Source organism: Cladophialophora bantiana (genome assembly GCF_000835475.1).
Source record: "Cladophialophora bantiana CBS 173.52 unplaced genomic scaffold supercont1.24, whole genome shotgun sequence".
Taxonomy (NCBI): Eukaryota; Fungi; Ascomycota; class Eurotiomycetes; order Chaetothyriales; family Herpotrichiellaceae; genus Cladophialophora; species Cladophialophora bantiana.
The window spans coordinates 375,838-393,108 of NW_015971598.1; the positions used below are offsets into that span (position 1 = coordinate 375,838).

The window sequence follows — 17,271 nt, forward strand, 5'->3', positions numbered from 1 at the left end:
ACAGGCGGATCGGGATCTGTCGATTCCAAACCACAGGGTATCAAGGTGGAAAGTCAACCTCTCTTTAATGTGTCGGCACAATACAAGCATCAACCAGACCTACAATCTCATCAGCCAGGAAGTCTACCTCCACAAACGATTTCCCGTGGGATCATGGCTGATCACTCACACTCCGGGTCTGCAGTCTTTTCAGGGATTCCTTCCTCGTTGAACCCCGACGGCGCATATAGACACATCCCAGGGACGAACGGTCGATTTTGCGCGCCAGTGAATGACCCAAGCTTTGCTCGTGAACTTTGTGACCATGCCAACGCCCCCTGCAACTTAGGATCGAATGAGTCTATGGCCATACCTAGCACCACGCCGAAATACCAGCCTCGGGGATGGCCAGATCAGCCGGAAGGGATATCATACTCAGAGAGATATTTACCTTTTGACATGAAGCAGTCTTCAGAAGTGTACGGCTGGGGCAACCCGTACCACGTCCAAGGCTTGGGTCAGCCAATTTCGGACTTTTACCAGGCGACAACTAATACTACATCAGGACAGGCCGTGGGGCAAAATATGGTGCAGAAGCCGCATGCTGTGACGAATCAACATGGTGAACAGCCCTCAAGCAGCATGACCCGCGGGTGTCCCTTGCAGATACCAGAGCGTTCCAAAACCTGCTTCTGTCAGTGTCACCGCGAAGAATATCAAAATGTCTTGTGTTATTTTTGTGAGGTTCATCAGAAAAAGGCATATTGTGACTGCGAGGGCAGAGAAAATTGTTGCGGGTGTCGCTCATCAATTTTGCCGATTGCTCCACCAATTCAGCGATCTGGTTCTTATGGTGTTGGCAAGAGGAATGCATTCTGACGCGGAAGTCTTTGGACATTTTCGAGGCTTGAGCAACCATCCCTAATGCTGAGGACGAGTCTGAGTCTGCCGTCGCGGCGTGAGCGCATGGCCCAACTCCATTTGAGGATGATCGTCCATATGCTGGACATGGTGGAAGAAGCCAGGAATCGCCTATGAACGACGTTGACAAGGATCACGAACAACCAGAGCGCCATATCGCGAGGAGGAACAAGAAACGTGACCGAGACGACGACTCACCCAGGTTGGCCGGATGCGGTGTGGGTAAATGCATCCGGAGGGACATAACAGTCGCTAAATAGGCACACAACAGCTCAGAAAACCGTGTGCGTTACTGGCGGGGAGGTCAACATTGGAGCTCTTCTCCTGTATACCATCACTGATATAGTGATGAAACTTGCAGGGGGGAAACTGGGCGGGAGATTTTGGTGTTCTGGATGCTTTTTATTTTTCCTGTTTTGTCGACGTGTTACAAAAGGGTGGTGAACTATCTGTGTATCTTGTATTGGGATTTATATAAATTGGTGGGTGATTTGGAAAGATCCCAAGGCAAGGCAAGGCAAGGCAAAGTGTAAAACATTACGGTTTGTCATCACGCAAGCGCCTACTAATGTCATCTCCGTAGACCAGTGCGGCACATCCACGTCCGGAAGTCATGATATGTATATATAATAGGTATCTATCTATCAATCTATCTACTATGCATTTTATCTCTCTGGTCGGTTAGCTGCAACTTCTCCAACCCCCTCCTGTTCAATTTCTGAAGGCTGTCGCTATTTTTGGGGAGACAAGGAGGCTTCTAGTATGAGCTGTGAAGGAGATCAATTGACCAGTGACGAGTGTCAATTGCTGAGCACCCACAGTTTCCGGAGGCTCAGATAACCGACAGCGATGCTCACCGCGCTCGCGAGCATGCAAGAGCCCGTAAAAAGGACGAGCGCTTCATATTTACCCACGCCATAGCGTCCAACATTGATATGCTTGAGCAGCATGTTCGCACTGATAGGGCCGGCCAGGACATTTCCGATTCCCTTGCCGAAGTTGAACAGGCCAAACACCGCAAAGGCCGAAGTCGCGTCGGCGGTGACGCCCATTCCCATCCGGGCCCACAAGGCCGTGTAGCCGGCTCCAAAGAAGCCGTAGATCAGTCCGAACGCGGACAGCATTGCGAAGGTCCGGGCCAGGCCCCAGAGAGCGAATACCGCAGCTGCGGGGACGAGGGTCGATGCAAAACATAGGACCGTGACTGAGAGTCTCCGATCTGAGAGGTATCCGAAGCTGAATTGACCCAGGACCTGTGAGACGCACATGATTGCCAAAAGTAAGGAGCCCTGCCTCGAGGTCAGACCGATGGTCGAGGCATACGAAGGGATATAAAGCGAAGGGAAAAAGTACCCCAGTCCCTGCATGAGATTTGAGGCCGTGTAGGTCCAGAAGAGTGGTGTCTTGAGAAAAGTCCAATTAGTCCTCGGCGTGAAGCTTTGCGCTGATGGAGGCAGCCGTCCTTTGAGTAAGGGGATCAACGGCCCCGTCGACACGACCAGACCCAGGGCGACGATTCTCAATGTGGGTGGATACCCGTACTTGTTGAGAAGGGCCTCGAGGGACAACGGCATGACAATACCTGAGAACCCGGACGCGCTGCATAGAATGCCGTACGCCATGCCCCTTCGTGTGATCCAGTACTCGTTGACCATGCTGATGATGGGGTAATAGAAGATAATGAAACCGATGCCATACATGACACCTTGAGTGAAGATGAGACTGCCGACGGTGCGGGCGAAGGACCCGCTCAGTATCCCCACGATACACAAGGTCCCTGTCCTGCGTGTCAGCTGAGAACGGCTCAGTTTCGAATAATAGTTCTTCATACACCCGAACCATATCATCTGCCCGCGATACTTCGCGAAACGTCTCAGTACTGGAATGATTAATGGAGCTCCCATATAGGACATGCCAGAAGCGATGGTTCCGATGACCGAGATGTACCGCTGGTTAATGAATTCAGGTAACTGCGAGTAGTAATTTTGGAAAACCCCGAAGGACAGCGGGAAGCCTGCACCGTGTCAGGGGGCAAAGCGCGAGAAGCACCAACCAGGTATATACGAGCATGTCTATCATCAATACTTACCCCAAAGCAGCGCCTCAAAGACGTATGCTGCGAGAAGCAGTTTCCAGGCCGCACGACCTCCGTCAACGGGACTCAACGAGTCACTATTCGGCTCTGCATTGTTTTCGCCGCGATCTGCCTGGCCCTCTTCTCGAGGCGTGGTTTGAGGGTCTAAAGCTAACTCGACATTGTTGTTCATATTGAAAGCCAACGCCAAGGAGAATATCAAGCTGCAAAGACTATGCAGAGTATCAATATCAACTCGTGTGAGACGGAGAAAAGGTATTACAATTTCAAATCATGGTGAATGCCGAGGCTTGCTGGCTTGGCACTTCAATGCATGATAGACTAGGTACCGAGTCGATAAGGAGTGTAGAGCACGCAAAAGTGCCATGACTCGGCTTTTCCTCGACCGGTGAACCAATGGTGAGAAACGCCTCAATCTGCTTTTTATATGGCTGCCGGTGACACCTGACAATTGCCTTACCAAGTTCAATCAGCTCAGCACTCTCTTCCATCTTCAGCCTGACTTAACCACACCACAGGCATAGGCCACACACCGCGATACTCGAGAATATATGCATCGTCCTCAGGCGTTGCCGACTGTCGAATCCTGCATACATGCCTCTTCGCCTTTCTGCTTTAAATTATTAGATATTCACCGACCCGTAAATGCTGCTTCTATTCGAGTGGTCCAATGCCGGTGTAGAGAATGAATTCTTAAATACTGTTCCCGGGGCCATTGATCCAGTAGGATTTCGACATTTCCTCCCAGTTCAACTGTCTTCAAGACGTCGCGACGTAGCAAGATCGACTATGGCGCTTTTCTCAGTGTCTTGGAGGATTGGGATCCAGAACTCACGGGTATACCACGACACATCCAGCTCGATGCTTTGGTATATTTCCCTCGGTTCAGGCCACCAAAATAATAGGTTTCTCTCCTTCGCGTCCAGACCGGTCCACTGCAAAGCACTGAGAATGTCTTCGACGGCAATTGCAAGGCTTTGTATTTATCTTGATCCATCCGCGCGACCATGTTATAGAGTTTGGTCGCAGCGTTGTCCGACGGAGCTTTTCGCATCAGCTCAATGATGGCGGCGTCAAGCGACAGAGTGGGAGTTCTAGACCGAAGGTACGAGACAACAGTCTCATCTAAGAGTGTTCGGAGCAGTACTCTCCTTGCAACACCTGTGCACAGGCCAAATTCCAGGCCCTGTGGCTCATTCAGCACAGTCAATGGAGGATCTGGGTGCTTGTTCCATTATTGCATGCGTCCCAGGTGTCAGAGAATTGAGAGATCTTTGCCTCGATATCATATTGACTTGGGACATCCTCACAGGATTGACCATCTCCAGCCACCAGGTCGGCTTTTCTGGGGTTCGATAGGATTTGAAAGCCCAGGCATGTTGGTGCAATAATTTTCCCAGATAAGATAGCTCCACCTTCTCGACAATAATACCCGGTCCAGCTTCCCCAATACCCAGGAGACAGAACCTCTCAATCGTGCGTAATATATGAGGCATGTAGAAATCAGAATAGTGGCCTCCACAGAATATGACAAGCCCAACACAGAGAACTTTTGTGCACTTAAAGCAGTCATATGCAGCACATAGCTAGCAATCCCATTCGTGCTTATGCACTGGTGAAGGATTGGAGAGTGTGTCCTCCACTCCCGAATAGCTTTTCGAACAGGTCGAGACTCCAACGGCATGACCTTCACTCTTCGTCTCTGAGAACGGGATCATGATTTTCCGGGCTCAATGACTGGCTCAGCATTCGAGCCAAACTGGAGATGTCCTCGCATTGGTCGTTCACGGTAGAGAGTCCGGCATAGAATTTCAACCCTGTGAAGACCGGAAGGTGTTCGCAATGCTTGAATATAACATCCTCCTATTGGGCCACTTTGTCGAGAAGAGTCGCGATCTGTACCAAGCCGGTTGTGCCGCCCATCGCGCATAAGACGAGTCGTTTTCGAGCAAACTCGGTATGGGTATGACTCATCTGCATGAGCAAGACTCTGGCAGACCTTCTGGTGCTCTGGTTCTTCTCTCCAAGCGTATAATTCAGGAGAAGAGGGTGGGGTATCTTGCTGCCAGGTCTCGTTTTCCGCCTCTTGCATCGCTTTTGCGATGTTCTCGTGGGATATTCCGGCGTCTGAGACCCGCCATCCATGGGTACACATCGAGAACTGTTCTGAAATGTCTTCCTTGAGCATGTCATCAAGTTCCCCCGATCCACATCTTGCACAAGCCCTCACATCAGAGGATGGTACGAAGGATCTCGTCTTATGTTCACGCTCCACTGTCGCCCAGTTCTCCAGCGCCGAAGTAAGACCATTGAACCTTCATATTCCGGTTGGTGAAGTGTGTCCAACAAGTTTCGCGACGCCTAAAGGGTTCTTGTAGTTGATCAAACAAGGCATAAACGAATAGTGAACCGCTAGAATGGAAGGGCATGTACCCTCAAGCGCGAAACTGAATGTAAAATGGAGGCCAATATTCTCGGGAGGGCGGCTGGTAATTATCTGGGGATCGTCGAGAGCCTCATTCCAGGAGAATTTGAGTCAAGTGAGCTGAATCCTCTTGACCCGGCGCTCGGATTCTCCACTCACTTCCACTTGGCGATAGATGCAGCTTCCACGAATCTATACTCTGAGATGAATTGGCGCCTGAGGCCATACGTTCCTCTCGTGTTTAGTTTCTTGTCATTCGACCAGACAGAGACGTTCGTAGGTTGCCAATATGGCCAAGCTGTTGCTATCAGATATCCAAACACGCCAAAACTGCGTCGGCACTGCGCGTCATCAGCAAACCCAGGGCACTGTTATCGTATTCAACAGCCGCATCCACTTCGCTCGTCTCACCTCGACGTCTGTCCACCACAGTCAGTGCTCACATCGCCGATGCCAAGGGACCAGCTGCTTTGACTAGCCTCCAGACAGGCGAAGCGTGTGCGCGGTCGCACTCGCTCGCTGAAGGATCTGCAAGGAGGACAAAAATTTGGAATATGGTCGTAGTGACAAAGGGGGTTTGGCATTAGTACTGTGGTTTATCGAGGATCGCCCGTGCCAGCTTGCCACGTTGTGATATGGCAATAGATGCCAGGGCGCTAAAAGGCCGCAACCTACCGATGCTGTCACGCCGCTGTTGATGGAGATGGATGTTGTGGTCCCTGAATGTAGGTGAGTTTGCACGAGTTCCCTGGACTCCGTACGATATTCGCCCGGTCTATTCTCAAAGTAGCTTGTCGTCCCCCCACCGAGCTATATACATACCCATCGCCTTCACAGGGAAGTAGAACTTGTAATTCGGATAGGTGATCATGCAGCTGCAATTAAAGACCCCTTCGATAGCCTCTTGCAGCCACTCGCCATTCTTCTGCTGTCTGGACATAACCATTTTGATCGCCCTTCTGATCGGCTCTTGGTCAGGGTATCCGGCATACATCAACGCAATGACCGCCCAACAGGTCTGCACAACCTGTGATTTTTCATGGTCCACCCACTTTTTGAGTTCTGAGGCACGATAGCTCTCGCCCCAGCCACCGTCGGACATTTGATGCGAGATCAGGAACTCGCATGCTTTCATGACGCGTGGCGAGTTGGAGTACACTTCGCCCACAGAGGACAGGGATTCAAGCGCAAACATGGCTCCATATGTGAAGCAGATACCCCAACTGCCGTACCAAGATCCATCATCGCGTTGAGCCCGACGGATATACTGCAACGCGGATTCCTTGACTGCCTTTATCTCGTTGGCGCGGTAGTCCGGGTAGAATTTCTGAAACAGCGACAGAACCGTGACCACGGCGGTTGTGCATTCCGGGTAATCGTACTCCACCATGATGCGGCCAAAGACTTCGGCAGCGTTGAGCAGCTCCATGTACTCAGAGCCGCGTTGGGGCTCGTAGCTTGCGAAGCCACCAGTATGTTTGTTCTGCATGGTTAGAAGGACGTCAACCGCATCACGAATGCGAGAGTCGTCAATCAATGGCTTGTAGCCGTGGCCATTCTGGAGAAGCAGGACAACACGGAGCGCCTCACTTGTGCAGTCGGAGACGGTATAGCCCTGCAACTTTGTGCTGAATGGCCATGCCCCTTTGCGTGCTTGGCGGTAACAGACGTCCCGATCGGGGACTTCTTCCCGGATTTGTTCAGACTCCAAATATTCCAATCCTTTGATGAGCATCGGTTTCCACTTGGGTGAGTCGGCCAAGCCTGCCTCAACACAGGCTTGGATGGTAAATGACGTGTCCCAAACTTGAACGCCGTTGGTTCCGTTGACAAGCATTCCCTCTTTATTAACCCAGAGGTACTCCTCAAGGCGATAGAGGTGCCTCTTGAATGAGTAACTGTCAGGGCCTTCTTTGATGAAGCAGCAGATTGTGTTCATAGGGGCGTTGACTGGAGCAAGGTCTGCATAGTCTGTGTTGTGGTCTTCATATTGGACAAGACGCCAAACCCAAGCTTCAGCTTTCTCGACAATCGATTTGGTTCTAAGAAGAGGTATCCAAATCCACACCAGGAGGAACATTATCAGATTCAAAAGCCAGGATTTTGGATGATAGTTGTCTTCAGGGGCAATTGAATTCCGATGTGCCCCAAAATCAATGGACTCGTAAGGCTGCACGAACAGTTCCTGTCGCAACGATCGAATCAGGGCGTTCTCGGGAACGGTGAATCTCTTGGACCAGACGTAGGACATGGGGAGGAAAACTTGACGCATATGCACCCACCACCGCCATGGAGCAATGGGCACCCAGTCAGGCAACAGCCAGAGTTCAGGAGGAACAGGATTGACTATCTCCCAACGGGTAACTCCCAAGACGCTGAGCCAAAATTTAGCCCAGTGAGGACCATTGGTAGCCCCGCCCATTGCGTGGAGCTTTCCTCTTGCTTTGATCATTCTTGGATCTTCCTCGCTTGCTCCCAGTATTCTTAAGACGGTGTAGTTCATGGCCGTGCCGAAAACCGAACTGTGACCTTCGACGTGCAGTCCCCATCCACCGTCTTTATTTTGTCTTGCGAAAAGGTAATTTTTCATCTCAATTTTGTATTCGAGGGGAATGGGCGTCCCAGTTGCGTACCAGCAGCATACGATTCCGGGCATGAGGAAGAGAGGCCCGCCATATTCGCAAGCCCAATTGCCCGGAGGCAGTTGCAGTTGTGAATAGAAGCTCAGGCAGTTGTCTATCGACTCCGATGCTTTTGAGGCAGGGGGAAGGTCAGGGAGGTCCTTGGCTGGTCAGCAAATATTCAAGCCCGTGGAAAGATCAAACCCACTGTTGGCAACCCCAAATAGTACTTGTCCGCGGCCGACTGCGGCCATTCTGCAACCTCTTTGTCGGTCTTGAGGTAGTGCCAGGTATGCCGACCTGATTCATCGAGCAATCGCCATCGTGACCGATCTAAGCCCTCGCCGACACTTGAGGTTGGGGTTAGTGTATGCCCATTGACGTGCCCATTGGCGATTCCTTCGGCATGGCCGTTCGCGACAGCGTCCGCCGCCTTTTGCGAAGACTGTCGAGTTTGCACCATCTTCAATAGATTGGACTCTAAAGTGGGTTGGACATGACTCGACTGGATAGAGCTGCTGACAGCACGAGGAAGCATTGAAAACGGTTGATCGTCCATGCGGCTCACCGTTCAAGTACACCGACCAAAAAATTGGTGGAAGCAATAAATAAAGGGTGAGGCCACTCGGCATATCGATAAGCGACGCAGGAACGATGTGGACGAGATTGGTTGTGCAACATTGTGGCAGCAGGGGCACCAGCGCTAATTGTGCCTGCGTCATCCGTTCCGGGCATGGCAATAGGCTAGTGGGCCAGGCACGTGAGGCGTGTCTTGGCGTGGCGTCACCGCAGCTCAACCCAGGCTCAGGTTTGCCCCTGGCTATTCGCAGCCTTGACTCTTACAGGTCACTGCACGAAACTTTATATACGGCCTTCCCAACAATGCTTGCTCATGGACGCTTTAGGGCCGTCTCAATTCGATCAATCATCGCAGTTCGCTGGGGTCACCGTCACTGCTGCGAACCAGCAAGTTCTTGACTACATCGAGGCAACCTTCAATGCCATCGTACATGAACTCAGACTCCCGTCAGGCGACGGCAAGGCGGTCGTTGCCCTGAATCGAATAGTAGCAGTGAAACCTTACCTCGACGAAAACGACGCCATGCGGTTGAAATGGCATGTCGAATCTCGAAGAGTCAGATACCACTTGCCGGGCAAGAACAAGGACGAAGCGCGGCGATTCGGTGAGTGACAGATGTCTACTCCGGCTTCCTTCGGTCAGTGGCTCTGACATCTTGTTGAGCCTGTGTTGGACGAATTTTGCGTGAGATATATGTTGCAATCAAACAAGGTGTCACAATCACGAAGAGGTCCGTCGCTGTTAGAATCCGATCGAATGGCCACTAACTCAGCAGCAGAGACATTTATTACCACGATGTGGCTCTTTTCAAAGATCAAGAAATGGTGGATCGATATGTCGATGATATTGCACACACGTGCCAGGTGACAAGACGAGACCTCAACGTCGTATGCGGACAGCCACTCCACTTCTCACCTTTCACTTCTCATTCGGTTCTCTCAGGTTGCAAGCCCCAAAGGCCTCATTGCCGGACTCAGCTATGCTCTCACTAGTGAGCAGGCACCCGTTATCCAGACCGTCTGCATCAACACCCCCTTCACCGGCACGGAACATATCAAGTGGATCCTCGTCATTGAGAAAGAAGTCTGTTGAGGAAATTCTCCTTCAGACAGATTGGCTGACAAAAACGCAGGCAACATTCAATGCTCTGACTGAGAGAGAATTCCACCAGAACCCAACCATCGGACCGGGCCTTCTCGTAACCGTGAAGCACTTCCTTCTCGGTCAGATGACTTGAGCACTGACTGGTTTCGCAGGCCAGGGGATATCCTGACGTAACCACTCGAAATTTCTTACGCCAGCTTCTCGATCACTCTCCATCCCCTCTCCCAATATTTGGCCTGTTCGACTGGGATCCACATGGCGTCGGCATTCTGAAGTGCTACCTATACGGATCGAAAAATTTGGTACAAGAGCATGGTTGTAACATCCCAGATATAAGATGGGTAGGCGTTAACTCAGAAGACGTTCTTCCACATCAAGATATCGGCTATCCGACTATACAGTTGTCGAAACGTGACAGAATGACAGCCATGGGATTGCTGGGGAGCCGGGAATGGCGCGATCAAGCAGGCACCCCTCTGCCGGGTCTGCAGGAGGTAGTCACCGAGGTTCAGCGGATGCTCATGTTGAACCGAAAGGCTGAAATTCAAAGTCTGGACGAGAGACCAGGCGGCCTCGAGGGCTGGCTGACTGGGAAGCTGGGGGAACGGCTCTGTTTGTAGAAGATGAGGAGTGAAGATGGGAGGTCGCTCATTTCCCCAGGAATGCAGTAGTATGCAGCACTCATAAACCTAATGATCGTCGTACCCCTTCCCTCACTTTCTTCTCAAAATCTGGTCGTCGTTCTCTCCACATTTTTGCCGCCTCCACGTTTGCCGGGCTCTCATCATTGGGCTCGGCCAGCATTGACATGACAGATATCAGGATCTTCTCCACGCTTTGGATTGGTGACCACCTCTCTGAGGCACTCTCGTAATGATTTGGATCGTCGCCGGGAGGATGCAGGATGGAAATGCAGACTTCGCCGTTAGTGTATACTGCCGCTCGTCAGTGGAAGCGCTGTTGGACAGTAATGAGTTTACTTATACCATTAGGATGCCAAATTTCACCTAGGAACTTCATCTTGGGCGGGTTCAGAGGATAATCTTTGGGGAATTTGAGTTCTGCGGGGAAAATGCCGCCTTCGAACGGAGTGCCTTCGGGCCCCTGGATCAGAGCTTCCCAGACGAAGAGATCATCCTCGCTCACAGGTCCGGCGGTGATCCCATCGGGCGGATTGGTCAGGAGGGACTTGTATTCTTGGAAGAGGCGCTTGGAGGCTACGCTTGTAGCCATAGCGAGTGTCGGAAAGTTGACGCAGGCGAGGAAGGAACTAGGAGAAGGGCAGTGAGGATGGATGATTAATGCGTTGCAGTTGGGCGATAAAGCAGCACTGTTTGTTCAAAATACAGGGAGATGATCTCTGGCTGCTCTAGTGCCTGCCTCGCTGCCTTCAGGTCAAAGGACGCCAGCTTCCTCGGAGTCAAACGACCTTGAAGGGCGTTTGACCAAATTGAAGCTCGCTCGCCGCGGGGGAACTGTTGCCCGCGGTGACAATGAAAAAAGGCGGATGCACGTGGTGCAGCGGAACTCAAACTGGGAGCTTTGCCGAAAGGAGCCCGTCTGCCTTTGTCAGCAACTGCTTGGCGCGAGCGTCATGCTTTGGGTTCTCTGGACCAATCAGAGCAACGTGTACGGATTAACGAAAGGGGTAGCCGGAATCTCTGCAGTACCCACCCTGTCTCTTGAATCAATCACAAGAAAGAAATTGACAGAAAAGGGATCTTGACGGACCTCGTCTCTTGCATCTACACCCTTCCACTTTTACGTAGACCCTTCCTCCTCGCCGCCTTTACACATTGCCCCATATTCTCCGATGACTTCACCACATTCATTAATAATGGTGCGTTACAAGACCGGCCTGGGAAAAGCTTACTCGGACCACCTAGTCGAATGCTCGAGAGAATCTGTCCGAACCCTGCCGTAAGGTTCTTTCATTATTCAGCTCTCGTATTCGCTTGTGTGCTTGCTGCTCCTTCCACGGCAAGAAAATGTTAGCAGCATCAAGGAAGGATGCCGACCTGACGCCATGTCGAATTGCTCAGCAGCATCAAGTTCAAATGGTAGGTGAATATGAGCCAAGGGAACCGGTATAAGAACCCGGCTGTTCGTACTCAAGAAGAGAGAAGGAAATTCAAGTTCTCCATCAGCTAACACAACGCAGATTCATTGAGAAGCATTCCTCACCTCTCTAACATTCTTCATATACCTCTAACCCCAGGCTACTCTTGCTCAGACAGCATGGCCAAGCTCTTGACCGTTGTCGGTGCCACAGGCACTCAAGGCCTTTCTCTTATCAATGCGGCACTTGAAGATGGCAGCTACAAGATCAGAGGTCTGACTCGCAATCCAAACAGCGAGAAAGCCGCTGCCTTGGCTAAGCGAGGTGTTGAACTCGTCAAGGCCGACATCAACGACGAGCATTCGCTGATCAAAGCATTTGAGGTAAGAACGGCGCTCCCGCTTTGAGATGACAAACACTAAGCGTGCAACCGCTGCAGGGCTCGCACGCCGTCTTCGCCATAACCGATTTCTTTGAGCCCTTCATCGCCCACGGTCCTGAAAAGGCAATTGAAATAGAAGTTGCGCAGGGTATCAACATGGCCAAAGCCGCTTCCAAGACTGCCACCCTGGAACATTATATCTGGAGCACGCTCCCCAATGGCAAGAAGCTGACAGACGGTAAATATATTGTCCCACACTTCGAAGGCAAGAACCGGATCGACGACTACATCAGATCCGATAAAGCCTTGCTCGCCAAGACCACCTTCTTCTGGATCAGCTGGTACGGGAACAACTTTGCCTATCCTATATTCACGCCGAACTACTTGGTAGGTCCAGTTTCCATGGTTTACCCTAAATTACTCAAGCGATTTAGATACTAACCAAGTGGCCACACAGAAAACTGCCAATGCTTACATCCAATTATCTCCCGCTCGGCCCGACACGCCCATCAAAGCGATTGGCGACCCGCACAAAAATATCGGAATCTTCGCCCTGGCCATTCTGAAACAGCCACATCTCACCCTTCGTCCCCAGGGGCGCTTCGTCCTAGCTCACAGTGAAGAAACCACGTCGGGGAAACTGCTAAGCGACTGGTCCGAAGTTACCGGCAAACCCTCCAAATACGTGCAGACGTCTCTAGAGGACTTTAGTGCCGTCTGGCCTGGCTTCGGGATGGAAATGGGTATCATGATGGCTATGTGGAACGAAGTAAGGGACCGGAGCTGGAGTGGTGAAGAGGGCCTGTTGACGAGGGAGGAGTTAGGGATCAAGGAGAGCAACTTGACCACCGTGAAGGACGCTTATAGTGTGATGGATTGGAAGGCTCTGTTGTAGCCCCGAGCAGGTGAAATGCTGCAAAAGGCATCAATAAATATCCTAGGGCTCTCAATGGTTTCTGATATAGTCAATGGCGGAACTTACATCAACAAACTTGGTCGTGTGAAATCTTGACCCTGATGAACAAATGTCAGAAACGCATGCCTACTCACTTTATTTCAGCGGTTACCTCTTGGGTATACTGGTAGCCTCCTTCGTCCCTCTTGATAGACAACCAACAATTTCAACCCCTCACTCTCTGACACCAACGAACATGATAACATTGTAGCATATTGAAACACTTACACTTACTCGCGGTTCCAAACCCGCGAACTTATAGGTGTCTCACGGGGAGATCAGAAAGGTACGACAACGAGTCTGCTTAGTGTAGTGAGGTCTAGCTCGAGTAAGAGAAAGACGTCTTGAATCTTTATTTTGATGCCTTTGTCGTCGCACGGCCTCGCCAACCACTAACTAGTATTTCCGGTTGAACCACTTTAGGCTACTGTTCGGTTCTCCTCCCCAGACTAGCAGCGACTAGGTATCTACCGCAGAGAACTAGAGCTTGAGCCATCATCACAGCGGTCGGCGGAATAGTTGCCTTGATAGCGAGAGCCCATCGCGCTATTTTTAAGATCCCGGCCGTTCTCATCAGCCATCACTAACTTGTCTTGTGGAAGAGATGTAGAGGCCACGGTCGTTGAAACCGACACGTGGTCTTCTGGACCAAAGAGCTAGTGGAATCTCCTCTTGAGGCCCGGCTGAGGAGCCGTGGATGGGCCAGTAAAAATATTCATGAAGGTGTTTGTTGCGTCATTCTGCCATGCAGAGGATCTGGCGCAGTTGGGTGTGTAGTTCTTCTGAACCTGCGCGACCACCTAACGGCGTGTCCTCGTCCGTGTCTTCAACGGCGCTTTGGAGGGGACCTCTCTCACGAACATTACTGTAGACGAACTCATTCACCTTTGCTGGGTGCTCGACGACAAGGTAGACCAACAGAAGCATATATCGAAGAGAGCTCCACATTTCACAACGGGGGTCACACGCCATGTGGTCAATCAAGCGGGCAACGAGCGGGTTAATAACCACCTCGCGATCGAAGATGCCAAAAAATGATGTGACCTCTCCCTCGAATCGTTCCGGTTGATCGAAACCATCCAAAGGCCAGATGATGAACTCCAGCAGAATTCATCCGAAAACCATACGTCAGATCCACCCGACACCGGCGGTCGAGACGCTGTGGCGTCTTCAGAGTACTGGTATTTTACGGTATCCTATTTGCTGGTGGTGTTTTGTTGTCTTCCAGTATTGTGGGGATTGAGTACGGCAAGCCCCATAGCTCCGATCACAAGGGTACCGAAGTCTTTGTTCCTGTGGCAGGGTCTTGACTACATCAGTGAGACCACAGAGCTGCCCAAGCACCCATGTTATCAGGTTCTTCGTTTGTCGTCCTGGGATTGTCCAATTGATGCCAGGTATCCCTCAGGTTGCCTCCTTCAGCTCTTTGAAATATGAGCCTCTCCTTGATGTCTATTATGTACGCCGCTAAAGCTTTCATCAAGTGCGAATGACTTAGTTTGCTTATTTCAACTTGGACTTCCAACTTGTGACCGGACTTCTCCAGTTCCTGCAATAGGTGTTTGACCGCAACGATCGGTGTAGCGCCCTGTGTAATTAAGAGGATGTCTATTAGCCATGGGTTCAACGGAACCAATACCTCCCGAGTTGCCACTGAAATGATGTTCCGGTGCACCGGATGAATTGCAGTCCCTTGCACGATGCTAAAGGCGCTCGATCTCATGCTTTTCTGGTTGATTGACGTGAATAGCAGAGGACATGCAACCTGAAGTTCTTAGACGAAACTATGTTTTGTGAAGACTGGGGCCAACACCATCCGCTGAGCATCACAGAAGAGCAAAATGTCAGCGTTGGAGCAGTGTATATACCGCTTAAGACTTTGTGCAGTCACAGGAAGAGAGTCACCCCAAAGGCTTGCTCGAAGAAATCCTGGATTGATGAAATCATGTTGATGTAAGCCAGGATCGCGAAGACCTGCGAGGATTTTCAAAAGAATGCCTCGTGCGAGAGCCTTAGAAGATTTCCTTATCCTGGATTCCTCGAGTCCGATCGTTTCCTTCGTTATGAGTTCGCGGGAAAAATTTGCAGCAACGAACATGCGATAGACCACTGCGTTTTCAACCTGGGTCTTCGTGATCCTGGCTCGTAAGCTTGGTGCCGAGGGCTGTTTAGCCTTCTCTACCCGCTCTTCTCCTGCTGCTCCTTTCTCTCGTCCAGAAACAGCCCACCAACAAACAGATAGCTACCCAAGCTAGTCATTGCGAGCTCTGGCGTCATGTTCTTTGACACCAACATCTCGATATATGGCGATCATCATGAGTGGTGGAGTCCTCCATGGAAGGACAACATGCAGTTGACGCTTCTCGAGCTAGTCGTTCTTGGTGCCGTCGTAGCTTTTGAGGATGCTCAATGACTACCTGGGGGGGAAGGGGGGGGGCTTTGTGCCGCTTGGTTGTCCTTGGAGGGGTTGTCTATCAGGGACCTACGCTACGCAGTAGGTACAGAGAATTGGATTAGCTGAATGCCTTGTTCTATGTCACGTAGTCCTATTAACAACGACCCAACGCTTAAGAAAAAGGAAGAGTTCTCTCTCACCCGAACTCTTATAGCTTCCCCTCTTTCTGTCACGTGAAAAGGGCAAGGTGGCGTTAACCGACAGCCTTGTCAACTGATAGCCTTGTGCTTTTGCTCTCCTTAGCTTGTGCTTCAACCATCCTTTGCCTTATCCTTTTCTTCCTATACCGTTCACCCGATTCGGGTGGAAGGCGTAGGGTACTTGGGAACAACGGTGGGCTCGTGACATCGTCTCAGCGAAGAGAGGCGTGATTCTGATGGGTTTAGTCGCTCGCATTACTGTCTAGTCGAGTTTTTGTGCCGCCGAGAGCAGGTGTGCTTCTACGTCCACTGAAGCTCCAGCGGTTGTCCGGGAGGCTCACTGTGAGGATCTGCGCTGCGCGTCTCTGGACTCGGGTGATTTGCATTTGCCATGCCACTGCCTCTCATCACTGTGGTTGACAGTGACTGAAGATCTGTCGATGATAGATCAAGATGGGAAGCTCAGTTAAAGCAAGCTGGGTTTATCGACATTCGACATTTTGATCTCAAAGTCCCTATGGGTCCTTGGCCAAGGACAATAAGCTGAAGGGGAATCGGATGGCTCAATGGAGGAGGCCACCGCGCCATAGCCAAAGGCAGGAGTGAACCTGTTGGACTGTGAACAATTGGATACCAACGACGTCGAGCTCGTTGTTGATCAATGTACCGAGTCAGCCTCGTATAGCCTCGCTACCGCACTCACTCAGCTGGGTCCCTTCTTCAGCTGGACAGATACAGAGTGCCCTGTTGAGCTGAATCCTGTGACAATAGTACTCCTTTACAGACACTCGTTTGGAGTAAATATCTCACAGATAGACACCTGTTGATCCTGGTGGTCGACAGAGCAATGAATACACACTCATTTGGACAACAGAACCTACTACACCCATACCGTTAGTGTACGCATTATATTGTAACAAGGCAAAGTGGCTGTGCTGGGATGTTTTGGGGGGGGGGGAGGGTAGCAGGAAGGAGAGTTGTCTTGTCACATGTTGGACCAAAAAGGACTAAGAGTGAAGGATAGTTTACAGTGCTGGCAGTGTGCCATTCTTTACACAGAGAACAGAGTATTATCCTATGATTTTGGTGCCGTCTACCTATTCCTGAGTGTCTTATCGGTCCTTTCCTCCTCCTCACTGCCGCCGCCGAGCTAGGCGCTCGTTGCATTAGCCACTGCCTCTCTGGGGGTGGCGTTGGTGGTGTTGCCCTGTCAGCACCGACTAGAAACGAGTTCTCGATTCCCGACCTGCTGGATAGGCATCTGTACGTCGTTGCACGTGTATGGCAAACCCTGAAGTGCTCTGTTACTATATAAGGAAGTCAGGCCGATTTTCACCAAGAAAATCACACCGACTTGTCGCGCCATTAGTAATGTCTTCTATTCGTAGGTACTATATACTTCACTCTCTTACCGTATCCACTTCATCACTCCCCAAATATTTCTTTCGAAGAGTCTACATGTGATTTCTTTACAGTACCCTTCTCGGCGAGTTGTTGACAGTGTCGTCGATAACACTCGGCCGAACATTGGACTGTCTACCTCTGGTTGAGAAGC

The 17,271-nt window shown here is 51.0% G+C and overlaps 5 protein-coding genes across 5 annotated transcripts; 2 read left to right on the forward strand and 3 right to left on the reverse strand.

Moving 5' to 3' along the window:
• Positions 1-1,700: 1,700 nt before the first annotated feature.
• On the reverse strand, positions 1,701-3,167 carry Z519_11897 (uncharacterized protein; the record flags this gene model as incomplete). The annotated part of the gene is made up of 3 exons (XM_016769605.1): positions 1,701-2,677; positions 2,732-2,914; positions 2,990-3,167. The coding sequence occupies 3 exons, from the start codon at positions 3,165-3,167 to the stop codon at positions 1,701-1,703; spliced, it is 1,338 nt and encodes a 445-aa protein (XP_016614241.1).
• A 2,408-nt stretch (positions 3,168-5,575) lies between these two features.
• Positions 5,576-8,504, reverse strand: Z519_11898 (uncharacterized protein; the record flags this gene model as incomplete). The annotated part of the gene is made up of 4 exons (XM_016769606.1): positions 5,576-5,761; positions 6,096-6,139; positions 6,243-8,202; positions 8,250-8,504. The coding sequence occupies 4 exons, from the start codon at positions 8,502-8,504 to the stop codon at positions 5,576-5,578; spliced, it is 2,445 nt and encodes an 814-aa protein (XP_016614242.1).
• Positions 8,505-8,933: 429 nt separating this feature from the next.
• Positions 8,934-10,345, forward strand: Z519_11899 (uncharacterized protein; the record flags this gene model as incomplete). The annotated part of the gene is made up of 6 exons (XM_016769607.1): positions 8,934-9,225; positions 9,285-9,351; positions 9,397-9,508; positions 9,564-9,704; positions 9,754-9,825; positions 9,878-10,345. The coding sequence occupies 6 exons, from the start codon at positions 8,934-8,936 to the stop codon at positions 10,343-10,345; spliced, it is 1,152 nt and encodes a 383-aa protein (XP_016614243.1).
• A 61-nt stretch (positions 10,346-10,406) lies between these two features.
• Z519_11900 (uncharacterized protein) lies at positions 10,407-10,958 on the reverse strand (the record flags this gene model as incomplete). The annotated part of the gene is made up of 2 exons (XM_016769608.1): positions 10,407-10,660; positions 10,712-10,958. 2 exons carry the CDS (start codon positions 10,956-10,958, stop codon positions 10,407-10,409), a joined length of 501 nt encoding a protein of 166 aa, XP_016614244.1.
• A 1,005-nt stretch (positions 10,959-11,963) lies between these two features.
• On the forward strand, positions 11,964-13,061 carry Z519_11901 (uncharacterized protein; the record flags this gene model as incomplete). The annotated part of the gene is made up of 3 exons (XM_016769609.1): positions 11,964-12,167; positions 12,224-12,553; positions 12,624-13,061. The coding sequence occupies 3 exons, from the start codon at positions 11,964-11,966 to the stop codon at positions 13,059-13,061; spliced, it is 972 nt and encodes a 323-aa protein (XP_016614245.1).
• Between the last annotated feature and the right edge of the window lie 4,210 nt (positions 13,062-17,271).